This window comes from Bactrocera dorsalis, chromosome 5 (genome assembly GCF_023373825.1).
Source record: "Bactrocera dorsalis isolate Fly_Bdor chromosome 5, ASM2337382v1, whole genome shotgun sequence".
Classification (NCBI taxonomy): Eukaryota; Metazoa; Arthropoda; class Insecta; order Diptera; family Tephritidae; genus Bactrocera; species Bactrocera dorsalis.
Genome location: NC_064307.1, coordinates 21,604,492 through 21,631,874, shown reverse-complemented (window position 1 = coordinate 21,631,874; position 27,383 = coordinate 21,604,492). Strand labels below are relative to the sequence as shown.

Genomic DNA, 27,383 nt, shown 5'->3' with positions numbered 1-27,383 from the left:
CTTTGTGTTTAGCTTTGAGAAGTGAAACGAAACGATTAGATTCGTTATCGAAGAATGAGCTAAGATATTAATTTTTTTATAACACGCATAATTTGTTGATACAATTTTCGTTCTAGTAAAAAATTCGACTACAAATATCGGTAGGCCATGAGGCAGTCAAGTCTCTATCTAAATTACGAGTCTTGCCAGTAATATTGAATAATTTCTGAGCATTTCCAATGAAACGAAAAGATGTCCCCCACCTTAACAACAACACCTACAAAGTCTGTGCAATGGTAGCCATAATTATTTACGACACTTTGCACCATGAAAAACATCAACTACATTTTGCCGCTTATGACCGAACAAATGCGTTAAAAGATACAGTCATGAAGATTTATCTGCTTGCATACATGTCTTCTCGCACATATGAGATATTTATTTATATTTTCGGTCATTATATTTATTTTTACACTAAATGCTTAAGCAGCACTCTTTGAGGCTGCTGCCGTGGCCACTCTTGCGGCGTTGACGAAGCCAGCTGACGTTGCTATTTTTTGTTGACACTAAGAACATTAAAATGTGCCGAATATTTCCACAAGTGCACGATAGGAAAATAGTCAACTCTAGGAACTGAATTCAAACTTTGAAAATCAGACACTCTTATTTACAGATGGTTTCGAATCAAATTGAGAAGGACTTAAAATATTACATTAGTGTAGCAATGAGCGTCATAGAGAAGAGAGAAAGCGAAAATATCTACTAAGAATCAACGATAATAGCAAATTATTTAAATCGATCATCGTAGAAATTATCGATAAATATCGATTTTAGTTTCATTAATTATCGATTATATTAAATCTACGAGAAATTAGCGATGATTGCAAATTATGGAATTCGATCACCGCAGAAAGTATCGATAATCATCGATTTAAGATTTCCATTAACTGTCGATTATATTAAATTTACTGGAAATTAGCGATGATAGCAATTTATCGAAATCGATCATCACAGAAACTAACGATCAACGTCGATTTTTATTAATTATAGACTATATAAATCAATATTATGATCGAAAGGGTAATATCTTCCCATGTATTTCTAAAATTAATAGGTTTTATTGAACACTTCTGGGGATATTTAATTATACAAAAATGTGACATTGATACATTATTTTATTCCCAAAATCATTTAAAATATATATTTTTTCTATAAATTATATTTGTTGCTATTTTGAGTTTTTTAATGGTTCTTGATTTTATACCTTTGATCTCTCATACAATATTTAAGAAAAATCCCAATATGCTTGTAGAACTAAATTTGAGAACCTTTAAAAATTTTATTATTATCATCGATATTTATATGTTGTCATCGATGTCGATTATCGATATGTCTAAAATACCGACGTTTGTGTTATCGACGATGTTGATTATCGATAGATATTAAAAACCATTAATTGAACTTAAATTGTGGCGTGAATATATCGAATAATGTTGAGCATCCATGATAAAATATCGATTTTTATGTGTTATGATGATATCAATTATCGATAAATATGAAATCTTTCCATTTTAACCTAAGTTAGACATTGTGGTTCCGCGATATGAAATAAAATATGCTTACAAACTATTTTGTTGGTGATATTCAAGTCATTGTATCCTCTGAGAAGCAAACGCCCTGGACTTTTTCAATAGAATATCTATTATGAATTTGAATACACAAAGATGCTTTGCAGTTTCTTTTCCTACATGGCATGTTCGCGAGCTCTTCATTTGTGAGTAAAGCGGTATTTCCCTCATTTCATTTTTATTGTAAACTAAATTAGTACAAATGACTAACCGGCGCGAGGCAATCGCTGCATCAAAACAAAATAGCAACTGAAGATAAGCTGACAGCAGCTGTTGCTGTTCATTTCGATCCAAAATTTCTTAATTTTTTTGTTTATTCAAAGAAAATATATATTTTAATAAATAAGCGCATGTGTACTAGTTTCGTAGGTAATTTTCGAAGTGGTTAAAAAGAATCAGTTCTACGTTTAACATTATTTAGTCGATTTGAAGAAAGAAAAGCTTAAAAATTTGAGAATTGAGAAACCTATAGAGTTAGTAAAACGTTCAAAAATTAACTTAAGGAGACATTTTATTTGAAACCCGATTACTTTTATTATATTACAAATCCAGTAACGCCTTTTTTCTGCCAAATTTCTATACTGCGATGATGTGAGTGCAATTATAATTCAATTTTCATTATGAGTATGCTTTATTTTAGTATGGAATGATTCATAACATACATATATAAAAAGAAATAACCATGCCCATATGTCTAAAGGCTCACCTACTCGGTGTGGTACGCATTATTTTACTGATAACAGTAATTAAATAATCGATACCGCCGTGCAGATAACCATTATTCGATTCGTGAATCATGAAAACAATTGAAAAGCGATTAATTTGATATTAATTTACTTAAAGTGACATATAATAAACATGATATTATATTAAAGACGTATATGTCTGCGCCGATAATTTTCAAGGATCTGATTAAGGATAAAGTAAAAACATAGATATACTAAATAATAGAAATATTTATTTATACCTGTTGAAACTTAATAAAACATAGTTCGGTAAAAAAAACTTATAAATGCACCTCGCATACCGATTTATATGCGACAAAGAATTGCGATCGTACGAGCATCTTCTAGGCTCTTTGAAGAAGCTTTTATATTATTCTAACTTATACATATGTATACTCCAATTTTGTTAGGCGTAATTTTCTGGGTATAAATTCAGCAAGAAAGGCAGCGAAAATCACCTCTCAATTGAGCCAACATAGGAGGCCCCAGACGAGAAAAGAGAAAGCTCCTAATGCCGACGACAATCAGCGTCTTATTATACGGAGCCGAGATCTGGGCAGACGCGCTTAAAAAGGAAAGCCAGTGTAAGAAAAAGCTGTGGGAGCTAAAGAAACCATCCGGCAATAACAAGAGCGCAATACAACAAAAACGGAAAGATACAATAACAACATGGCAACAAAGATGGGAGAATGAAAGTCTCGGCAGATGGACGGCCAGGCTAATAAAAGATCTAGACTCATTGACAAGCCGTAAATTCGTAGAGGTAGATTTCTACACAACCCAGCTATTATTCGGTCACGGTTTAGTGACCGCTGCTGTGATGTGAAAAAGAAAAAATACTCCAATTTTGTCGCGTTTAGAGGAGGTTAAAACGATTCATACATAGGACCAAGCTGAAATTCTTAAACCATCCCTTAACCATTTCCGAGCGGGTCCAACGAAAATAATGTATAAGGGATTTAACACAAAATGTTTATGGACTTTTTGGGAGTATCTCAAATCATAACCTGGAGGATTTTGAGAAAGGATTTGGGCTGGCATCCGTATAAAATTGTTCACACTCAAGAACTGAAGCCATTGCACTACCGTAAACGTCGTGAATTTGCTGATCTTGCCTTGGAACTTGAAAATTATAACGAATTTTTTAAGAAAATCATCTTCTCCGAACCACTCACTTTCATCTGAGTGGTACGGTTAATAATCAGATCTATCCACTCTGGTGCGAAGAAAATCCACAAATTATTCATGAGCAACCATTCACTTAAGTTTGATGTGGTTTTTGGTCTGGTGGTCTGGCATCATCGGTCCGTACTTCTTTCGAAATTTAGCTAGTATAGGACAGTAATGGTTACCATGTCAATGGAGAGCAGTATAGATCGATTGTAACCACTCCACAATTGGAAGAAGTTGATCTAGACAACAACTGGTTCCGACAAGACGGGGCTATGTGTCACACAGCACTTGCAACAAACGAATTATTGCGAGAAAATTTGGAGATTTGATTATTTAAAAAAAAGTTGTGATATTGAATGGCCTCTAAAATGTTATGATTTAACACCATTAGACTTCTTGTGGGGTTATTTGAAGTGATTGGTCATTAGCAATAAACCAGAGTCCTTGTAAGCTTTCGAAGTTAATATTGAACATGCTATTCAAGACATACGACTTGATTTAGTCGAGAAAGTACCCGAAAATTGGGTTAATCGAATTCGAACCTGCAAAAGAAGTCGCGAAGGCCATTTTAATGATGTTATATTGAGAACTTAATTGTATACTTCACATTAGATAAAAATCATTTGAATTTCCCTAACAATTAGTTTTTTTTTAACAAATAAATCATATCACTCTTATTGGTAAACCCGGTATAAATTAACAGCTTTCAAGTAGAGAAACGAGAATTTGACTTTGAACTAGATATACAAGTACATATACATCCAAACATGTACATCTAAATATTTTTACATACATACATACATCATACATACATATATACCAATTCATCCCCATACATAATAATACAATAATTAGAGTTAACAAGATAAAAATAAGCTATTTATACACTTTTACTTTCATATTACATATTTACATATGCTAACAAATATTGGTTCTCTACTCCACCATTATCTACAAATAATTTTGTTATTTTAAAAACTTTATTCTGTAGGTCCAAATTATGTATAATAAAACACTTATTTTCTTGTTTTTTGAATTATTAAAAAACGAAGCACTGAGGTTTACTCAAACTCTAGCATTTACTTAACCATTATCAAAATTTTTAACAATGCCACTTAAATAAATATACAAATATGTACATATCGAGCCTTTACCGCCATTTTAGCGTAAGCGACAAAAATCAAACTTACAGGAGAAGGTTTTTTTTTTAAATACTTTAACCATTAATGTGGTAGTAATTTAAAATTTCTCATACATTAATGCTTTTCAGACATTTACATATATAATTGAAAAAAAAAAATAAAATTAATAAGTATTTATGCTATTTATGGCGCTTACATTATTTTTGCTGTTCCAATCTAAGGTTATTTTGGCGTTTACGATAAAAATATCTATTAAAGTAACTATGTCTAAGGAACTGTATTTGGTAAATAAATACGTTTTTTTGAAGGTTTTTAATGAACTAGTCATAATTATAACTGAAAAAATATATTTATTTATATAAAATATATGAAATATTTGTTAAACTTATGTTGTGTATATACAAAATAAAGTTTTTTCTTTAACTTAACACCACGTATTATTCCATCATAGTTGTTAAACAAAATATTATATGTAAATGAAACATATTTATATTAAAAAACTCGTAATCAGATGTACTAGGTACTTATATAAAATGAAGTAATTTGTTTTTTAATGCTCCTTATCAGAATCATCATCATCCGTTTCAGCTAAAGCATCGCGTATGGTTCCATCATGCCTCATATTTAAATATTCTTGATGGTATCTGCTTGGTATTATATTTTTGTTGCATAGCTCTTGTACAATCTTTGTATTTAGCAGCTGAAATTTTGAGCTCTTCAACGTATAAAGATGTGGTCCTTTTGGACAGTAGCTCTGTTTGCTCTCGATCTGATGATGGAATCCATATTAATTTCGTAATTGTCACTATCTTCAAAAAAAACCCGTATTTAAATCTAACAATAGGATTGTTTTTATTAAATTGAACAACCCTTAATAATTTAAAATTAATTTTTAATTTAGCTGGTAATAAAGCATGTGAAATGGATTTCCAATCCATGAAGTCTTCATACTTTAAAACATTTACAATGTAGCTTTTAGGATTATATCTATGTAGCATTAGTAATAATAGTTGGCCACTCAGAAGGAGCCCATACTGTTTTATTACGAACAAAAACTTTCAAACAGTGCTGTGAATAGAGTCCACAGGCATCATGGTGTGCCCAGGTAAAAGATAAGTTTATCTTTACTTGTGTAATTTTTATTGCGGTTTTGAAGAAATGAATTAGCTTTGATGTCATCGAATGGTTTCGATTTTGCCCAGCACAGCTATCAGAATATAAATCAACAACGCTATGGGTACCGTTTTGCTCTAACATATTCAAATACTTAAAAAGAACTGTAACTATTTCATTACATCCCCTTTTCCCTTGGGATTCGCCCCAAACGTAACAATATCCATCCCTTGTGCCGCTTTCATATATACTTTCATTATAGAATGCATATTTTCTCGAGTAATATAAAGTGACACTTTTGCCATGTGGAGTATTGAGGACTTTTTATAAATCAAACTCACGCATAAGGAGTTTGAGTCATCTAATTTGCTAATTTTTTGGTCTTCTAAAAACAATTGCTTACATTTTTCAATAGCAATAGTGGGATGGAACAGCAGGCAACATCTCAATGAACAATTTTAACTGTGCCACTTTTACTTCATCAGATTTATTATGAGGACGAAGATTTTTCCTGCCTGCGCGAGTGGTATTCAGAGTATTATTGTCTCTTGCACGACATGAAATTGTGCGCAAGGCACTTAAGATAAAAACGCTAGGTGTCGCTTACGTTAAGGTTTTAAAAATGTATGTATTTACGATAATTTTAGCACTTGCTTTAACTTTATAACGGTTTCTTTTTGGAGATAAACATCAACAGGGATAGGTCCGTTACGTCTTAAATTACTAGTTTCTATAAAAAACTCATTTTCGAAAAAATTGTCGCTTACGATAATTTGGCGGTATTGGCTCGATATGTTTGTACGAGTATAATCAACCAGCAAAAACTTAAACCAAAATGGATGAAATTACCAAGAATATTGATAAAACGAGAAAAATATTATCATACTGATAGAATTGTATTGTATATCGAGATTAGTCTATAGATAACGATATTACATAGAACAGAAATCCGAAGTTTAGTTTTATTTAAATACTCAGAATGATGAACAAATTATTCGAAGAAGGTCAAGAACATTTTGACGACAAACCACGTCCAAGGCGGCTATCAACATAAACTGATAATCAACACGTCAATAAAATAAAGAAATTGATTCTTGAAAATCGACGATTAACAGTCAAGGAGTGAAACCCATTTTGAAAGATTATTTGGGCCTAAAAACAGTAGAAGCACGATTGGTTCCAAAGTCACTAAATTTTTTAGAAAAACAGCGTCACATTAACGTCTGTGGAGCTTTGCTCTCCGATTACCAGGAGGTGAACTTATCAATGTTTTAGTTCTGAAGCGAATGGTTACTGGGACGAAAAGTTGAACGCAAACTGTAGCCAGATAAGGCAGTTTTTGCTATATATTTGGTGGTTTTGACAGATATCTGGAATGAGCTGTTCTTCTATGGACAGTTTCTTAGTTCAGATCTATACTGTCATTAAAAATTAGATCTATAAGACATAGTCAGGCCACATATTCTTTTAATAGAATAATTGTAAAACAAATTCAATTAATGGGAAAAATTTTATTGTCACAACCGAAAATCTGACTTTGTTAATAATGAATCAGAACATGTTTTATTGTAACAAAATAAAATGAGAAAATAATTTTTTACATGATTTTGATTTATTTGAACATATTGTATCTCAGTGCACTTTCGTACACTTGCGCGCATCAAAGCGAAATAGAGGTTAAGTATGCTATCAATATTCTCAACTTTCGATATAATTAATTGAATGTGTGTAAACAGTTAATCAATTTTACTGCAATGAAATCCCAATGAAGCTCGAAATGAATACGCTATGCGTGACACGACACAAGAAGACCATTGTACTATAAAATATATGTGTATGAACACATATGTATGTGAACTCTGATACACCCTGCAGGAAAAATATGAACCTGTGGAACAGTTTGTTAACTGAGGACAATTTATGCAGTGAGTAGGTATTTCGTGGTCTACAAAAATGACATTGAACAAAAATATAAAACTAGAATAAGATTTCTTATCAGGTTTTCTCAAGATCTTAAAAGAAAAAATAGTATGTAATCATGCTCATGATCTTCAAATATTTTCAACTTCTCTACGCATTGTAAAAGATCCTGGAAATTGAGAAAACTATGGAAAAAAAAGTTTCCAAAAACTTAACATACTTTTTGGTAGCTAAATGCCCTCAAAAATCCATAAGAAATTCGAATAAAATTGAAATCATACAGGGTCTACTATTCATCAGATGATATAAAGACAAATATGGTAAAAGGTTCAAATTTATTTTTCTTTTTTAAACAAGAAATAGATTTTCAACCTTTCAAGAAAGAGGACCTGAAAAGTAAATATAAAATCTCCATATGTGCTGAGTTTATGGTCCCCGACGGAGCTCGCTATAATATCGGTAGAGTTGGAAATCCCATTGAAAATCTCCAATCATCAACCGAAAAATATTCCTAGAGGGAACACGGTCAATTGAAATGAACAAAATAATTGACTTATTTCGCCATATTAAAATGATTGGTTTTTTATGAAGGCCACACACATGAAATGCAATAATCACAGGCATTGTTTTATTGTAAATAATGCTCGTTTGGTGATCTACCCACGGGATATAAACAATGGTATAAATCCCCTCTGAAAGTACAAAAAATTTTATTTGTTGTTTACACGTGGGTAGATCTAAGAGGGTGTAAGTTTTTGAGAAATTAAACTAGCTTTGATCGATGGAAGTTCTTGTTAGGGAGAATATTTCGGAGAAACCAAAGTAATATACATACATATGTGTGTAAGAATATCTGTCGGATCGCGATTCGTTTGCATACCTCGTTAAACAAACTATGACGAACTGGCTAGTGAATTCAATGTCTTATTCGGAATAGGAATCGAAATACAGGACAGTTTTGGAATATTTGCTTTAAAAACCGGTTGATTTTGATGTATATTTTTAGTATCTTCTAGGAGATATGTTCTGAGATCCTTAGTGATCGTACTTGAAAGGTCTCAGACTCCATATATTCGTGAATAATTGTGTCTAATAGATCTGTAGAACAGTAGTAGAAGAACCGTTCCGACCATAGTTTTAAAAAGAGTTAAATCTTTGGAAACACTCATTTAGTAGTACGTTCAGGTACGGGACAGCAGCATCATTAAGTTAAAATTTTCAAAGAATCTGAAACCAGAATAGGCTCGGGGATTGAAGGCGAAATTGAAACACGGCTGCGATTTAAATACACGTTACGGTCGCGAATCATTGGTCTTACGGACATAAAAGCCTACAAAAGGTGATTTTTGGGATTTTAGGAAAAAATAACTGTAATAATTGTTCTAAACTTCTAAGAGTAAATTATACATGCTTTAAGAATGCACTGTAAAAAACAAAAATTAAATATTTTTCGAATTACACGCCTCTGTCGTCGCTATAACAAAGGTCATCCGAAGCCGCAGTGATACCGACCTTCTTCGTGGATAAAATCTACTTATAAAACAAAAAAATCTCTCTCAATTCTAAAAAAGTGAATTTTACATCAATTATTAGAATTTTTTGCCTTCCAAAATTCGATTTTTGTTAAGATCAAAAAACCTGGAAGTCATTATAGGAGCACTATAAACAGAATGGAGGATGGAGTCAGGTGTAGAAGTTCACGCTAGTGGGATCGCCATTCACTTGGGAGTGGCCAAAAACGATTTTTTTATAAATGGCTCAAGCAGCTCACGACATCCAGTCTTAGACCAGGTATTCTCTGGGTAGCCGTGAGAAGTCACCTCTAGATAATCAAAAATAAATCAGCAAATGCCAAGCTTTAAAAAAAAAAAAAATTCTATAAAACTTATCAGCTGTTCGGGAGCTTGATATGCTGTAATAATACAACAATAACTAACGCTTGCGAATCTCCGATTTATAAAATTTAAAATGAACGACAGAACATGTCTGCGAAAAAAAAACCAGCCGACGAACTACAGAAACAAAGTGCATCAAATAATCCATATTCCCACAGCATAAATGAATGAATTCAATTTACATATATTTGTAGAAACGTCTGGTACGTCTGCTATCATACCGCAGCTCCACTCCACCAGAAAAAAGGCCCCCTTGTAACGCTACTCAACCGCGACGGAAGGCCATTTAAAGTACTAAAATGAGCAGTAAATTTCTGATGCCATTCAAAGTCTACCTCGTGGAGCAGCCAGTTAGACAAATGACCGAGCAAACTCATAATCTATAGAACGACAACAATAGACAAGTTACACATACAAATATACATACAAAAATGCATATGTATGAATGTACATATGAATGAACGTCGCATGGTGATGGTGATTAGCAGCGTAAACCAAAACAAAAAGCGCAGACTATGCGCCGAGCTGGAAACAAAAGCATAGCTGAATGGCGAGAAATAGACATAGACGTGAAAATTGGTCAAACTGAAATGCCATTGAAGCAGCCCACTGAGCCGCAACGTCGCCACGTCGCCACGTCGCAAAGCGTGAGCAATGCCACCCGGCTAATGTGTTCGCCAGCGACCGCTAGCCCAATGGCCCCATTCGCACCAACCCTTGCACCAGCGGAGGTCGTTGTTTTTGTCGACGCAGTTATTTGTAAGCTAATAAACACCCCCACCGCAGTACGGCGATGGACCGCAGCGACGCAGGAGTGGGGAGCAGCAAAGCTGCGAAGCAGTCAAGCAAGACAATCATCATTTTTATGCGATTTGCGATTGTGCTGTTTTTGTCAACTGCTGCTACATGGACGTCTTCGCGCCTCGTCGCCCTCGCGCTCAACCTGCCAATTGTCAACTCCAGCATAGCGACAATGACGTGCCCCTGTATTTGTCACTGCTGTCATATGTTCGTAGGCAGTGAATCGTTAGTGGTCTCGGTCGGTCGGTACATCGGTATGTCTATCGGTCCAGCACATAATCGATACATAATTTTGCCCTACTATCGAGTGTGCATGTGTGCTCATGAGTGCGGTGTAGCGCAACGAAAGAGAGCTCGCGCGCACACAAACAATCGAGGTAAACAAAACAAAAGCTTGAAAGAGAGCGCCGTGTTGCGAAAGAGAGGCATACTGAGTGGGGAAAAACACATTGTGATTATGTATTGCGTGGCTGTTCATTCGGCCGGTGGCAGGTGGGTGGGTGGCTGATAATTTGGGGCCGTCGACAAGCGTATAGTCGAGTGTTGCGCGCCTAAATAGATACTTAAATTTTGTTGTAGCATTGCTGGTTTTCGGTATTTTCTTAACCTACTATCTGCGTGTTATTTTCGATGTTCGTTGGTCACATTCTGGAATTTTATTTACATACTATCTACGTACGGAAGTTGGTTAGATCTATTTAAAGAACAGCTGAATGTTAATACGAATATGCGAGAGTGGCTCAGGAAGTTTTTAGGACAACTTTATTATTGAAAATTTTTATTTTTTTAACGTGTGACTACGAATTCTTCGTTAATTCGTTTACTTTTTTATGCCTTTACAAAAAATTATAAAGGCGTTTAATATGTATATATCAACTGCGATATATAAATATCATCGAGTATATCGATATTTAATCGATATATCGACTAAAATTTATCGATTGATTATCGATAATTGGTCCCAATTTTTCGTATTTGGAGTAATATTTGACTCTTACGGTGGTCATCGATCAGTACATCAGCAGGGTCAAAGGAATTTCCAACAATAAGCTAAGACACCTACCATCAGATTTTTCCTGATTTTAATGATTCAACAAGAGATGCTGGTACATTTCATTCCATTAATTTTCCGATTAGATTCTTTTTCGAGCCAAAAGCTTGTCGTGAAAAATCGCCTTGATAATGATGATTATACATACATACATATGTACATACATATGATTGTAGGTAAGTTGGCGCCTTTTATAGTATGTCGAAATCTTAACTGAACTGAAGAACTCGACCTTTCCAATCGATATCGATTCGCTCGATGGGCTCTTGAAAAGTTCCAAGAAAATCCGACATTTTCGAGTCATATTTTGTTCAGTCATGAGGCCCTTTTCTGGCTCAATACGTATGTAAACAAGAAAAATGGTCGCATTTGGGACGAAGAGCAATCTGAAGAGATTCAAGAGCAGTCATTTCATCTAGGAAAAACAACGATGTGATGTGGTTTGTGGATTTTCTTTTCGTATCATCGGTCCATATTTCTTCAAAAAATTGCCGGTGAGAACGTAACCGTCAATGGCAACCGTTATCGCGCCATGATAACCGACCATTTGATGCCTGATGGTGAAGATCGTGGTATCGGCGACATTTGGTTGCAACAAGACGGTGCCACTTCCCACACATCGCATCAATCAATGGATTTATTGAGAGAACACTTCGATGAGCAGATAACTTCACGTTTTGGGCCAATCAACTGGCCACCAAGATCGTGGGATATTACACTCTTAGAATTTTTCCTGTAAACGGGTACAATTTTATATGTAAAGTTTTAAGTCTATGCGGACAATCCCGCTTCGATTCAGACCTTGGAGCAAAACATCAAGCATGTCACTCGTCAGTTACCAGTCGAAGAAGTCATTAAAAATTCGACTCAACGGTTGCACCATATGAGACGTAGCTGCAGCCAGCATTTGAAAGAGATAATCCTCAAAAAATTAATGCCAAAGAATGTTCTTTCGAATGATAATACACATTTTCCATTAAATTTAAAGTTTCTGTGTTTTTTCTTTGAAAAAGAGAAAAGGGAACCTCGAAATAAATCACCCTTTAGTTCTAAATGGCATATATATAAGTAATCAAAAATTGAACACGGACTTCAGAATAATTAACCATCATAATAAATACATACATATGTATGTTTATTAATATTATATTCTTATTATAATTTTTTATAGAAAAATTATTATTATGATTTGTTCTTCTTACTTTTCACTTAGCCACTGTATCCACCAGATAAAAAGCAACAAAGCGTAATAAATGTAATGACAACTATTATGCTCCATACTTGAACTCATTTCGCCAATGACAAGCAAAATTGTACAAAGTACATATGTATGTATATATATAATATATGTACATATGTCTTTGTGTATTGACTTTTAAGAAAGCTAAAAAATCAGTGAGATTTTCACATATGCAATGCAACCTGAACAGTTTAATGCCAGTGAACCAGATTGGACGAACTGATTGTCGTCGGTCGGAAGCAGCGACAGCCGTAGCAATATAGCAAATGAAAATACATACACACATACATACATACAAACGCATACTAAAACTAGTAACCGAAAAAAGCAAATCAAAGCAAAATTGGCAAACTAGGCCATGTGCCGTTTTGGCTTTACTCTACTTTATGTACTCTGCTCTCAGTGCTTTTAATTCGGCTACTGCTTTTAAGGGCCGCCTCCGCCCGCACGCACGCTTGCTGACCCTCTTCTATCATCTGGCTGACTGGCTGGCATGCGTTACATGCTATGCAAGAGAAATAGATAAAATAAATATATGTATATGTATGTGTGTGTATTTATGTATGCATACACATGTGCACTTGCTGTGCCAAAAAGCATTTACAGTTACTTTATGCACCACCGCCAATCGTCAACTTTGAAGCTTTGGCAAAATTTTTGGGTTACCAAGCGTTAAGCGAGGGTTGGCACATAGTACAATATGTGGTGATGCTACGAACATATTTCTCTGTGTGTGTGCTTGTGTTGCAGAGCAATTGTTTAAGCGTGTGCTGTTGTTTTTGGAATATACCATACATATGCTAGTTGCGAAAATAGCGAAGAAGTCAGCAGCCATATTGCAACCAAAATATTTCCGCTGACACACGCATACATATGTACATGTATGTACACATAAGTATGTATGAATGCGTGTGCGCATGTTTATAAAGAGTGTGGAGAAAGAATTGGAAATATGTGGTGCAGTGAAGGAATTTTGACTTGTAAGCGCATGTTGCATTAATTAAAGACGCATGGAATGTAGAAGGTTCAGCTGATATTTCAGTGCGCATACACAACCGCATACTCACACACATAAACAATAAGTAAGGGCAGGATATAGGGACATTCTTCTTCATAATACTGGAAATATGAAAAAAAATATAAATAAAAAAAAGGAAAATAGAGACGATTTTCTAATTCATCACATATCAAATTCGACCCGGACTGGTCTATAAAACTTCTAAAGGTCGTGAAGTCATAGAAAAATTGTCTGTTGCGAGTTATCTATCCATTTATGTTAAAGTCAATAACATCAATAAAGTTAAAGAAACAACGCTTAAGGATCGTCGTGCTGGCATTAGTGAGATATGAGAGAATCTCAACATCTCTGACTCTACCATTTCGGTTAATATTTTGCGCTTGAAGTGTGCCAATGACAGACTCGTACCAGAAGACCCGATTTTTTATGAAAAAACGACGCCGAAAAAAGGGCAGACAACATAGCTGAAGACTCTACATGCACCAAAAGCATCATTACTAGTGTCGAGGTGTGGGTTTATGAAACGGATGTCTACGGTTGTTGTTGTAACAGTTATATTTAGTCCCCGTTAGGGTAGTAAGGTTCAGATAAATTATCATCGAGGTCATTCAACGGTAGGCACAGGAAACATGCTGTTTCGACGTGGGATTCGTTGCATGCTGGACAAATACTTGATATATCAGGGTCGATTCTGGATAAGTAGGAGTTTAAGCTGCTACAGTATCCAGAATGAAGCTGGGCATGTGTCACTCTCGGTTCTCGCGGCAACTTGCGCTCGTCGGCTGCAATGGGTGGTGGTTTAGCTCCAAGTACGCCATTTACTGAGAGGGAGTCGGTGTAGGTGTTTATGGCTCCACTGTGAATGCCGGTCAATGCATGTCTGAAGTTAATTTAGTCCGAAGTCTGGTCGTCGTATTGTCTTATATCATCGACATAGTTGAAAAGGACCGCTTGATGGTCTTAGAAGGGGGTTTCGCTTCAAGCAGGTGACAGCTGATTTCTACAAAAACACCCCAGCAAAAACTGCTTGGGAAGGAGTTCATTATGCTCCTTAACTGAGAGCATGCATGCCTCCCAGCAGAAACTTATAAAAACTGTATGAAAAATCGAATAAGCTTGTATTAACTTTATTTTGAATAAATATTTGTACTCGTATTTAAATACATAAACTGTAATCTCAGTTAAATTTAATCAGATCTTAAGCGGAGATTTCAAATTAATTTCTCTTTCTTCGTCAATAATGAAGCCAAGTTTGTATTGCGTATACTTTAAATCCATTGACCTACAATTCTTATTTCTTTCATATATTATTTTGAATCCCAACTGCTCCAACCCACTTTCAAGTGAACTTCTACATACATACATACATATGCCTTCAAACAGTGAAAAGGAAGAACGAGGTGCTCGGCTATAACCATGTAAAGGGAGTCTACGTGAGTAAAGAAGTAGAAGGGTATATACATATGTATCCACATGCAAGCCGGATATACACGTTTTTATGTGAAAAATTATTGCTATAGATTAATAAAGGCGTAGTCAAAAAGTTGATGATTAAAAAATGGCGGATTCCAAAAAAGAAAGTAGTTTTTGTGAAGACTACTTCAGAGTAACTTAAAACATCGAAATATTAATCAATATCAATAATCTTTTTCCTTCGATTATTACTTCACTAATATATCTAATAATGTCGTGAGAATTTTACGTCGATCCATTAAAAAAGTAATTTTATAATCTAATAATTTCCAAAATCAACTACTTTAATCTTCAATTTCTCCACATAGTTGCCATTACCATGCACGCCACTGTATCGCATAATCATCAGTGCAAACATGTGACATGTAAACGTGTAGCTTCAGCTTAAGGGTTTCAATTTTGGCTATTGTATGCACTGAGAGCGACGTCTGATCTGAATTGCTCGGCTATTTACACTATATATAATTGGGACAACAAAAGCAAGCCAGCGACAGCAGCAGCAGCTGGGGCATTGAAAATGGGGCAATGAAAACTTAACTAAGTACATACATACATAAATATGTATACATATATCCAACTATATACATGTACATATACATATGTATGCACAAGTATGTGCACACAAATTGCAGTGATATAATAAGTATTCGGGAGATTCACCAATTAATTATCATATTTTATGTGCCCTTTAACTATGCAAATTGGCAGGCAGCAACATTTTGTGGCTATAAAAAACTTAATCACAATAAAGTTTGCATATTGTTTATGTATTTATGTTATCTATGTCTGTTTACATGACTTTGCTAACTCAAAACGATGCTCTTTGAAGAATTCTTTGGTATGTATAAATAAATGTAACACATCTGAACTCATTTTCATTGTTTTCAATTTTTCTTTTACATACATACACACGTAGCGCCATGTAATGATATACATACATACATACATTATTATACAACAACTTTTGCTCATTGTTTATTTGCCAATTTTATTTATTCACTTTTTACCTTATATTTTGTGTATTTTCCTTTTATGTTTGCTTTTTATAGGTTACGGGTCGACGTTTTGCCGTTTACTAAAGTTATTTAGACGTTAATTTTCTTTCTGGCCGTTTTACATTATCTTCTTCTTTATTTTATGTGCTACACTGTTTCTTGTTTTGTTTTTGCGCTTCGCAACGAATTTAATTATGTACGATTTCATTCACTTGCTAACGTTAAGAACGATATAATAAAAACAATAATAATTATACCCCTAAAGGTAAGATGAGCTCAGTCGATTTCCATGTGTCTGTCCGTCTATCCGTCGGTCTGTGTTCATACATATATACGAACTAGTTCTCTCCGTTTGTGCGATATAGATCTGAAATTTTGCAACCGTCCTTTCCTACAGAAGAAGCCGCTCATTTGTCGGAATCGCCAATATTGGACTACTATGGCATATATGTAGTTGTTATACAAACTGATCGATCAAAATCCAATGTTTATAAGAAAAGCTTTTTTATCTGACGAGATCTTTATGTGGCTCAGAACATTTCCCAAGAAAACGTTTCAACCTTCGAAGAAATACTATAGCATATAGCTGCCATTCAAACTGATCGATCAAAATCCATAACAAAATATCTTTTTAACCTTTTGATGCTACGAGAAACGCTCCTATACAGGTTATTATAGCTTCGGACCAAGTTAACGTTTTCTTCTTGTTTTATTTGGCGTTGTAAATATATAAGTTGGAATGAAGAAACACTCACCCACCTGCCACGTCTATTTGGATAGAAGATACACAATTATGCGCTTGTACACTACCGAGCGTTCCGATTTGTACTTGCAAAGTGCGCCAATGCTTCAGTACTAAAACTACTTATTTATTTCAATATAGACGTGTGTGTCAATGCGAACACTTCTTTCAGTAATCCGTTCAGGTGTATTGTAGCAGAAGCACTGACGTTAATAACGGTAAACACGATGAGAACAGTGACGATGACGTCGACTATGGCTGCGACGACAACAATTAAATGACGCAGGATGTTGTTGCTAGCTTCATTTCCGGGTGCGCTGCTCGGCACGGCTGTGGAAATGTGGCAAGTCTGTTGCCTCCACCAACACTACTTGAAAATATTGCAACACAGCTTTAAAATTGTTAATGCGTTACTGTTAACCAAAGGCTAGTTGGTCGAATTGCTGCTGCTACACACTTCTATTTTTCCCTAAGGCGCTGTTTTAACGCTTTAAAAGTCGTCGGTATTGAAAAGCCAACTGATGTAGCTATATATGTATATTGCAGTGCAAACCCGATTTTTCATAGATTCGAAGTATTCGTTTTTTTTTTGTTCCAGTTTTGCCGATTTTATGCAAATTTATCTCATTAGCGGAAAATTTTAGTACTCACTTAAATGCATTATACATTTGAAATTGTTTTTGTTTCTAAACAAAAAATGGGTACGCGTTTAGAAAATCTATTTGACACCAGACAATTCACTTTCAGTAGTGCAAAAATGAATTCACCAATTTTATTTATATTTTATAATATTTGTAGGTTGAAAATTAAAGTTTCATTTTTATATTTTTCAATGTGAAAAAACTCGAAACTTTTCTCTGCTCAGCTCCTTTGTTAAAATTTCAATTGTATGTTGTATTGAAAATTTAACGAAATTCAATTCAATTTCCGGCGCAAGTTGTTTTCCATATAAAGTGATTACCGTATATTATGTAATAATCCCGTTAAATTTCTTTTGCAAACTTGCATTTTTTCTTCATATAATTTTGTACAAAATGAAAATTTTCACATTCTTCTTCTTCAATTTTGGCGTACTTGCGTAGCTGTGACGTTATTTCTCTAAAATTTTCACCCGAACTGATTTTCTACTTTTCCGACCGTGCGCTCTGAGGCAGCATTGTAAGTTTTCGCTTGGCTAAACGTAGTCATCGTTGTCGCAGTCGAGCAGCACTCGGTCGACGTCGTCACTCAGCTCAGTGTTGATATTTCCACACAAACAGAGACAGACGTTCTATGGTGCAACGTAGCACAGGAAAAATCAATCTTTTTCTCATTTCATTTTTGCCTTCACATTCGCCTACTCACACGCATACACACAAATATATTTCTATACATCTATGGGGCGATTCACTACCCCCACTGCATGTGTAGCAAAGTGGGTGCTCCAACCACCCTCTAAACGATACAGTGAATGCTTTCGGTGTTCATTTTAAAAGTTGCCAAGTTTATTTTTGCTCTTATTTAAATTTAACTTCAAAGCTACGTTTACACAATTGTGGGTTAGTACAGTGAAGACACGTGGGATAACATATAGTACATGTAATTAAATAAATAATTCTTTACACAACTTTATTACGGAATCATATGATTGGCGGAGCTTTAATGAAGGGCTCTTAAAATGAACTGAAAGATGTGTAATATATGTATACACCACGAGTATGCAGGAGAGTCGGCTTACGCAGGTTCCATGGCAGTTTGGTTTATATAAGCTGAACAAATACGGGTTCTGATCCGGCCAAGGACTGTCAACAGCATTCTTCAAAGATACATATATGGGGTATATTTTCTACCGTTACAACAACAATAACATACTAAGTTTAGTGATTTTTAACATTTTCTCGGTTCTTGTTGGAATTCAATTCCCACGACAGTCACGTCTTCGTTAAGAATTTTTTTATTAGATCAAATACCTTTGTTTCGAGAAGGAGGAAGAAATCCGTATTTAAAAATTTATAAATAAATAATTACACTTGGTTCACAGAGCATGTGCCTATTTTACGATCTGTGCATGCTGATCATATATTTTAAGATATATTTTACTATCTGATCCAGAAATGTATCAGATATGTAGCTACAACTTATCCCCAAGGCAGCATCCTGATTGTGGAGTTATAGCTCTGGGTTGAAAGACCAGTAAATGGTTTCGGCCAGTAGAACCTGTTATTTATTGCTACCGCATGGTAGTATTTATTGTTGGACTGCACGCCGTTTCATTTATTTAGATCAAAATATTTGGATTCCTTTCATTAAAGAAAACTGTCAAGCTCTTGAAAATCACATAAATTTATATAAACATATTTATGTATGTAGCAGTTCTTTAACACAGATGTATGTATTTGATTAAACAAAAAATATTTCACTATTAACACCAACTCAGTGACCAACTTGTACAAAAAAATGTGAAGGTATAGATATTAATATTAAGTGAATACATACATCATTCCATTAAACAACTTTTTTAAATAGAACAGCATATCTGCATAAAGTTACATGAAATATTCTCAGCAAAGGATTTTTTATCTTTTCGCACAAAATCATATATACGCCCACATATAAGTTTGTGGGGGCGTGTACCCCTACATAATACCCACAATGCATTGCATTATATCGATTTTAGTAAATAGTTAATCCAAAGAATTTTGAGGAACAGAATTTGTATTCAACTCAGTAGCAAGATATCCAATTGGATTTTAAGTAAACAAACTCACAGCTGTTTTGCAGGTCTTCTTCCCATTCTTATCTAAGCCGTGACAAACATGGCGCAGCAGTTATAAAATCACAATCATTTACTTCCTCCTAATTAAATTCCAGCACATACACGAGGCTAGTAGGTAATATGCGCATATCGCAAACTCCAAATTTATCTACTTAAGTATATTTCTATATGTTAAAAAACATTAATTAACAGTTTCGCACCTTTTATTATTTTTCGCTTCTTTCTCTCGGTTCGATCTGCTCCAATTGTATCTACGTTTATTATATTCACTTGAAAATACACATGCAAAGATATTCGCTTAGCATACTGCTTTTATTAAATTAATTTTTTTATATAAATAGTTTTAGAACTTCATTCTTTATTTATAAAAAACATGCACATTAAATGAATTTTTTTCGTAATCGCTAAAACCACTTTCCTAGAATTTCCCCGACCAAAAACCGAGCCGCACGAAATCAAAAATCTTAATGAAAAATGTCCCATCGAAACTTGTAAGTGCTGCCACAAAATGTCCAATCGGAATTAATGGGTCTGTTCGTTGACAAATGGTAATAGGTTAAAATATATTTAACTTAAATTCGCAAAAACATAATATTTCATATAAAAAAAAGCAAAATAAGTGTGTTTTATTATTTATATATTAAAAATAGTTTTTTTAATACATTTTCATTTTGATTTCTGCAATTTTTTTTAATGATTTGAAATATATCTTAAATTTCGATCAAATCATCTGTAATCGATTATTCTTTAAAGACACTGGATCATATGTTCAGCCATTAAAGTGATAAACATTTCGGAACAAGTTTATTTGTTTTTATAATTTAATAAAGCATTAAAATAATTAACAACATTCCATATTTTATTTTTGTAATCTACGAAAGTGCTATATACGTAGCTTTATTTTGCCTTACTTTGTGTTTAATATAAAAATATGTCTCTGTTGGATGTTGACTCATGGTAAATTATGGGTTTTAAGTCGCAATACTGTTTACTAAAGGCTCATAAATAATCCTACAGGTCAAGAGAATGCGAGGCATGCTCAACGCTTAATCAGAATATTATACAAAAATTGGAAATACGTGAAAAGCGCCAAAAAAATTCTTTCGAATATAATCGTCTCACAACTGCCATACAAACTGAGCTAAAGCAGTTCGAAGGTGAAGTCAAGGAGCTCATTCAGAAGCTTCAACTTTTAGAAGCCGCACGGTCCATGTACAGTTTGTTTTATTATCTTCAAATTGTTTGTATTATTTAAAATGTTCTACTGTAAACATTATTCTGTCCCAATGTAGAGAACCCGATGAGCTCTACAATAGAAAGCAACAAGTGGAAGCCCTTCAAAATCAATTGGCGCAAGTAAACCGAAAGATAACGCAGGATACGCGTGGGGAGCGTGCGGAATTGTTTGCTCAACCGCCCAATTATTTGAACAATAGACCTGAAAGTTCTAATGGAAGCACAAGCCCCGCGGAAATTGCTAGTGATGTAAACACCTTAAAGAACCGTCAAATCGATATATTAGAGCGGCAAAACCGCGGCTTAGAAGTTTTATCTCAGACAATATCAAGACAACGAAGTCTCGCTTCACAGTTGGGACAAGAAGTCGAAAATCAAAATGGTAAGTGGCGAAATGTATAATGTAAATATATGAGTGCTTGTAAATTATGCATAATGTTTAGATATATTGGATAATTTGGCCGATACTATGGACAGAGTTGATGCTCGTGTACATGTAGAAACAGGAAATATTGGCGACATAAATCGAAGGGATAGTACATGGGGTATGTAAAAAATGCGAATATTTTTATTAAAAACATAATTTATTATTTTTATTTTATAGGTTATTGGCTAGTTATCATCATTTTATTTGTTGCCATTGTTATTGTAGCAGTTATTTAAAATGTGGGTGTCTACTGAATTGGTATATATTTTTTTCATATAATTTTACGGTATTAACAAAATGTAAGAAAGTGTATTTAAAATATTGTAAATAATTGTTGGCGATGCACATTTGCAATGATTGTAAAGTCTCTTGTACCAAAGCGTGAATAACACGATAAACTTGTAGGGCATCTTCACAGAACAAAACCTTATACTTATATGGCACTTCGCCATTTATTTGCGTCTGAAAAATAAGTTTGTATCAACGTAAAAAGTTTCATAAATAAAAAAAAGATTTTTTGATCCTATTGTATTTTTAATGTGTATCACTTCAACAATACCCTTATTACATTCAGGTTATTACACTTTAGAGTAACTAATTTTCACTATTCAATCGATTTGGTTGAAGATCAAAACATATTTTATCCAAGTTCTCATTTGGGATGTTTAATAATATATATCAATAATTCATGAAATTTTACAATTAAGCTAGATCTGACGCATATGGTACATTGGCTAGGTTTCCAACAGCCGCAACCGACAACTTGGATGAGCCAGCTTTCTTGGCAGCCTATAAAAAAAACGTCATGTATTATATTAATTCATTTCGGACGTGTGAAATAAATACCTCTTGCACTTCTTGCTGTGTGACACCATCGACAGCCGACAACAAGGAATCGATGCTTTGTACTTGTTTCAGATGAGCAGCTTGGATGCCAATGACATTGATCAAAGAGCTATCTGTGGAGTAGCTCTCCAAAATAGCAGCTTTAAGCAAAGCCTTGCCACGGTTAACATCATTAGAAGAAACTGAGCCCGATTTCAAGGCACGTGTCAACGCATCAACAGCCTAGTTCACAAAATATATATAAATTAGTAATTGATTACACAACATTTGTTGCGATAACGATTTACCTTGCCAATGTTTTGTCCATCGGTAGAAACCAAAAAGCCGAACAGACCAGCATCTTCATATGCAGCATTAATGGTCTTATATGAAACGGATGCATCGGTTACAGCACTTTGCAATGCTTTGCCAAAGGTGCCATTAATATTGCCACGCTTAGTGGCAGCACCAGATCCTACGGCTTGCTTCAAAACGGCAAATGCCAAAGCCTCCTTTTGGTTGAGTAGAGAACCACCTTGTCCAGCAACAGCGACATGGGCAACATTACCTGCTGTATCCTTGCGTGCATCACCACCATAGTAAGAAGTGGAGTTAGATTTTCCAGATCCAGAGGCCAATTCGAGGTTCTGGGCAAAACCTGACAGGGTGTTTTGGTCAATGCCAACTCCAACAACAGCGCAGCGGCTGGGTGTGAAGGTGTTTGCAACGTAGTGAAGCAATGACTCGCTCGACAATTTACCAATTTGATGTTTTGGGATGTAGATGGAATTACCTAAACCAGAACGGAAAGCGGCCTTGTGCAACAATTCTACAGCACGCTCCTTTATGAAGATTGCAAATGATTTCAATTATAATTTATGCAGTTCAAAAAGTATTTATATTTTACCTGTGGTGAAACAGACGACACCTGAGTGCGTAAAAGTGGAACATTGTCAGCAAGCTCCCATGGCTTAAAAGCTGGCTGTACAAGGTCCTGCAAATAACGCAATCCTGTCTCGATTTGATTGGCTGTAGTTTCAACGGTGTAAGTAACCAATTCACGATCGTTTGATGCACTCAAACTACCGCCAACTTGTTGGATATTACGAGTTATAGCAAAAGCAGTAGAGTTCTTGGTGGACAAATTAGCAGCAATGCGTAACAAATGCGCAGCTCCTTGGTTTTCGTAGCTTTCATTGCGCGATCCAGCACTAAAAATAATACACACGATAAGGAAGAGTTTCCATTTCTGAAGAATTAACTCACCGTAAAACAATGGAAACACGCGTAATTGGCAGGGAAGCTTCGGCAGTGGCGACCACTAATTTGTTATTCAACACAGTTGATTGGACTTCAGCTGCTTGGCCCAAGGGGCGTGGACACTGACTTGCCAAACCGCGTTTCTTTAAAATTCAGAAAAAAGTAAAAACTATTAGTTTTTGCTAAATGACAGATAAGTATGTCGCGAAAATTGTTTTACGTAACCACGGTTCACGGAGTTTTGGGTTATCAAACTTTTAAAAAGACTGTAATATATTAACTTACTGCAATCGAACGGAGGAAAGGCGCTTTATTTGCGTTGCATGCCATTTTTTCGAATATATTCGTTTATTTCTAAGGGCAAGGATTAAATCCAAAAAATATCGGAACTGAATAAATTTTCTTATTCGGCCCAGTCCTCACACTACACTTGACAGCAAAGATTTTGTAAGTGCTGCCAAGCATACATATAAATATGGGTGATGCCAAACTATGCAAAAGAAGTATTGACATTTCACAAAACGTCACTGGCATAAATTTAACTATTCCAACCAGTTAAAATGATGTCATATAATTTTAATAAAATTTTATCTAACAGCCTATATAAATGTTTTGCATTAAAATTTATAACATTTTCTGTCAATAATTAATTATTTAAAAATTACTTTTTCTTAACTAATATATGTTTATAAAATGAAATGGCAATACCGTCGTGGAAAACAAACAAAAACAAATAATTCATTTGTCATTTCACAAACGTCATTACGAAATGTACAACTGGTAAAGAAGTATAGAAAAACTAGTGAATTGTGTTTTGTGCTGTTTAATGTTAATTGTCTACGATATTTAGTGAAAAAGAATTAAGTTCTTATAGTGAAACAAATCAACAAAAATGGCATCATTCTTCAACAATCCATTCTCAACTCCAATTGGACAACGAATAGGTAATTAAATTATAAGAAATTGGTGATGTTTTACAAAAAAAACGTCCACAGATTTACATATCTACAAGAGTATAAACAATAAGCACATATTTTGTTGAGCATTAGGTATTACTAATATTTGTAATAGATACGATAATTGACTTTTCACAATACTAGTCGGCATACATATGTTTATATGTATGTGTATACTCTAATATTAAGTTAGAAATAGTGCATCAAAGCTTGCGAAAATATACAGCAACAACTTGTCTGTTTGGCTATACTATAGTATTTGTTTTATTTAAATGCCTAATTCGCAATATTGCGTTGCACAAATGTACAATTCATACATTCATTTAGGTATATGCACCTATAACCTGTGTGTGTTCGAAATGAATTTCAATATTGTTGACTCACGCCATTGCACTTGCGGTGAGCAAGGGAACCCTTTAACCGACGTTATCTACCATATACACAATTTGTTATTGTAATTTTTTTTTATATATGTACATCTGTTTATAAATATACTAAAGATTAGCTTGTTATGCTGATATGACACATGATATGCGATTAACAAGACCTATCTGAATCCAACTAACTGCAATTCATAGTGTGGAAATGAAAAAAATATGTTTTTTATGTTTTGAAATATGTAATTTTAATTTTTGCAACCATTAGGAGCAACTTTCTGCACAAAAACTTTTGTCTGTAAAAGCAATACAAAAACACATTGTTAACTCTAATTTAATGTGTCTTCCATGAAGTATTTTGTAGATAAGCAGGTAATATAATAACAGATATGGCAAATTCCTTTCTTATAAATACTTTAAAGGCACATACTTGCCTAAATTTATTTATACAGATATGCTTTAAACGTTATTTACCTTTATAAAGCATATGTGGGACAATTAATAATGTTTTTATTCATGTATTTAACCATTGATATATACATAACTATAAAAACCATTATAAATCTAAAAGCACATCTTACTTCTAATATGTGCTTTTACTCAAAAAAATATGGCACTAATATGCTAATTTTGTGTAAATAACAATATTCAAAACTCACATTTAGCGGTTAATCAGATTATTTGCCAATATCTTTAACACTATGGCAATGAATTTTAGCATTTTTTATTCCATAATACAAAATTCAAACTAATGTTTGATAATTGGCTTTTTGTTCTTTCTAGAGCAAGCTACTGACAGTTCTTTGGCATCCGAGAATTGGGCCTTGAATATGGAAATATGCGACATGATTAACGAATCTTCGGACACGGCACGTGATGCCATGAAAGCCATACGCAAAAGACTGTCACAAAATGCCGGCAAAGATAATCAGGTTATTATGTATACCTTGACCGTACTCGAGACATGCGTTAAAAATTGCGGTAAAGCATTTCATGTGCTAGTTGCTCAAAAGGACTTCATTCAAGAGCTAATCAAATTAATTGGCCCCAAAAATGATCCGCCAGCGGTAATGCAAGAAAAAGTATTAAGTTTAATACAAATCTGGGCAGATGCTTTTAAGAATCAACCCGATTTGAATGGTGTTACGCAAATGTACATGGAGTTGAAGAATAAGGGTATTGAGTTTCCACAGACAGATATCGAACATTTAGCACCCATTTACACACCACAGCGTGTAAGTAGCGCTTATTTGAAGACAATAAACTATTTAATAAATTATTGCTTTAATTTACAGAGTGTACCTGAGCCACCGCCACAGGTTGTTCAACAGACAATTTCACCACAACACGCTATACCCATGGCGCCACATGTAAGTTGCATAAATTATATTTAGAAAACAAAATTTTGTATGACCTTTTACTTTTTAGAATAATGGACCCACCGTTTTGAGTGCAGAACAAACAACTAAACTGCAATCTGAATTGGAGGTGGTTGCACATAATATGTCAGTGTTGGGCGAAATGTTGACCGAATTAAAACCGGGGCAAGAGGATCCCGACGACTATGCTCTACTCACGGAATTGACAGCTACGTGCAAGTATGTAGCAACTACAAAAATATTACATAAGAAAAAATGTATCTAAAGTAAATTATTTGCAGAGAAATGCAGGCCAGAATCGTCGATTTAATCGGACGCATCAATGACGATGAGCTCACCGCTGAGTTGCTGCGTCTTAACGATGAATTGAACAATTTATTTTTGCGCCATCAACGATATGAAAAGAATCGAACCAGCAGTAGCGCAACTTCGCCTTCGGCCATTTTGGGTGCTGCTATTGGTGTGCCACCACCCACAACTAGTGCCTCACAAGCTAGTGCAATACCAAATGATTCACGTCTAATAGATCTGGATGCGCGTGCTGAGAAATTATCAAATACATTCAGCGCCATGAGTAAGTACATGCTATATTTTTATTTAGCTTATTTCGGTACAAAAAGTATTTAACTTTTAGATACCAACCCAGCTAAGCCGTTAAACAAAGATATTGATGAGTTCGATATGTTGGCGCAATCACGGACCGACACTAATAAGTATAAATAAAATTCTTTATTGACACATGTGTTTTATAAAACAATTTGTGTCTCTTTCGTCGTAGTAAAAGTGATCTGCTAAAAGACATTCCCACTGTAGATGCGGCAGCAGGCAGCGTCAATTTGCCATTCAAGCGCACCAAGGAAACTGCTGTTGTTAGCAAAGTGAGTACACATTTTAACAATCCCTTAATCAGTAGTTGTAGGTATTTTTAATGATATTAAACATCTGCTTACATCTGTCTTTATATATTTTACTGTATTATATTATACAAATTTTTCGTTACCATATTTTTTCATTTCAATTGCTTTGGTGTTGTATTAAAAATTATATTCTTTGTTTTGTCATATTTTTCGGTTGTGTATTCAATACAAAAAAAAAATATTTCGTGTTTCGTAAACAAAGCCGGCAAGAGAAAACGAAGTTGATGAAATGGAGGCATGGTTAGGCAGTTCTGTAAGTAATCAGGTTAAACCCATTTATTTTATGTTTATTAAATAAATTTAAGCTACAAACACTAGGGCATGCATATTTATACACATTTATGCGTTATTATTAC

General features: G+C 34.5%; 4 protein-coding genes across 19 annotated transcripts in view; 2 read left to right on the top strand and 2 right to left on the bottom strand.

The window, feature by feature from the left end:
* The window catches only part of LOC105230130 (translational regulator orb2), an 82,148-nt gene extending 62,021 nt beyond the window's left edge, over positions 1 to 20,127 (bottom strand). For 3 of the 15 annotated variants that reach the window (XM_049457587.1, XM_049457598.1, XM_049457596.1), the window contains exon 1: positions 19,851 to 20,127. The gene's annotated coding sequence lies outside the window, so the exon portion shown is untranslated. The other 12 variants (XM_049457590.1, XM_049457597.1, XM_019991700.3 and 9 more) reach the window with 8 other exon arrangements.
* LOC105230077 (TOM1-like protein 2) overlaps positions 1 to 27,383 on the top strand; it is a 245,553-nt gene that overhangs the window by 216,952 nt on the left and 1,218 nt on the right. Inside the window, exons 2-9 of one of the 2 annotated variants that reach the window (XM_011210657.4) lie at positions 24,228 to 24,342; positions 25,515 to 25,966; positions 26,027 to 26,101; positions 26,160 to 26,329; positions 26,392 to 26,684; positions 26,745 to 26,823; positions 26,889 to 26,988; positions 27,230 to 27,280. In XM_011210657.4, coding sequence (XP_011208959.1) covers positions 24,291 to 24,342; positions 25,515 to 25,966; positions 26,027 to 26,101; positions 26,160 to 26,329; positions 26,392 to 26,684; positions 26,745 to 26,823; positions 26,889 to 26,988; positions 27,230 to 27,280 — 1,272 coding nt within the window. In that variant the 5' untranslated portion in view covers positions 24,228 to 24,290. Of the gene's footprint in view, positions 1 to 24,226; positions 24,343 to 25,514; positions 25,967 to 26,026; positions 26,102 to 26,159; positions 26,330 to 26,391; positions 26,685 to 26,744; positions 26,824 to 26,888; positions 26,989 to 27,229; positions 27,281 to 27,383 lie in introns of those variants that run through there. The other variant, XM_011210658.4, reaches the window with a different exon arrangement.
* On the top strand, positions 20,406 to 21,844 carry LOC105230079 (uncharacterized). The gene is made up of 5 exons (XM_011210660.3): positions 20,406 to 20,607; positions 20,668 to 20,862; positions 20,943 to 21,268; positions 21,330 to 21,431; positions 21,491 to 21,844. Exons 1-5 carry the CDS (start codon positions 20,582 to 20,584, stop codon positions 21,547 to 21,549), a joined length of 708 nt encoding a protein of 235 aa, XP_011208962.2. The 5' UTR covers positions 20,406 to 20,581; the 3' UTR covers positions 21,550 to 21,844.
* On the bottom strand, positions 21,827 to 23,864 carry LOC105230078 (cytochrome b-c1 complex subunit 2, mitochondrial). The gene is made up of 6 exons (XM_011210659.4): positions 23,684 to 23,864; positions 23,405 to 23,541; positions 23,046 to 23,349; positions 22,447 to 22,980; positions 22,160 to 22,381; positions 21,827 to 22,102 (listed from the first exon to the last, which is right to left on the bottom strand). The coding sequence occupies exons 1-6, from the start codon at positions 23,726 to 23,728 to the stop codon at positions 22,016 to 22,018; spliced, it is 1,329 nt and encodes a 442-aa protein (XP_011208961.2). The 5' UTR covers positions 23,729 to 23,864; the 3' UTR covers positions 21,827 to 22,015.

What these genes read in the sequence shown, in the direction of transcription:
- LOC105230079 (XM_011210660.3), top strand. Translation starts at nt 20,582, where the DNA reads ATGTCTCTGTTGGATGTTGACTCATG. An exon ending in CTGTTGGATGTTGACTCATG is followed by an intron (nt 20,608 to 20,667) that starts GTAAATTATGGG and finishes ATAATCCTACAG; the next exon opens with GTCAAGAGAATGCGAGGCAT. An exon ending in AGAAGTCGAAAATCAAAATG is followed by an intron (nt 21,269 to 21,329) that starts GTAAGTGGCGAA and finishes CATAATGTTTAG; the next exon opens with ATATATTGGATAATTTGGCC.
- LOC105230078 (XM_011210659.4), bottom strand. Translation starts at nt 23,728, where the DNA reads ATGGCATGCAACGCAAATAAAGCGCCTTTCCTCCGTTCGATTGCA. An exon ending in CGTGTTTCCATTGTTTTACG is followed by an intron (nt 23,350 to 23,404) that starts GTGAGTTAATTC and finishes TATTATTTTTAG; the next exon opens with TGCTGGATCGCGCAATGAAA. An exon ending in CACAGCAAGAAGTGCAAGAG is followed by an intron (nt 22,103 to 22,159) that starts GTATTTATTTCA and finishes TTTTTTTTATAG; the next exon opens with GCTGCCAAGAAAGCTGGCTC.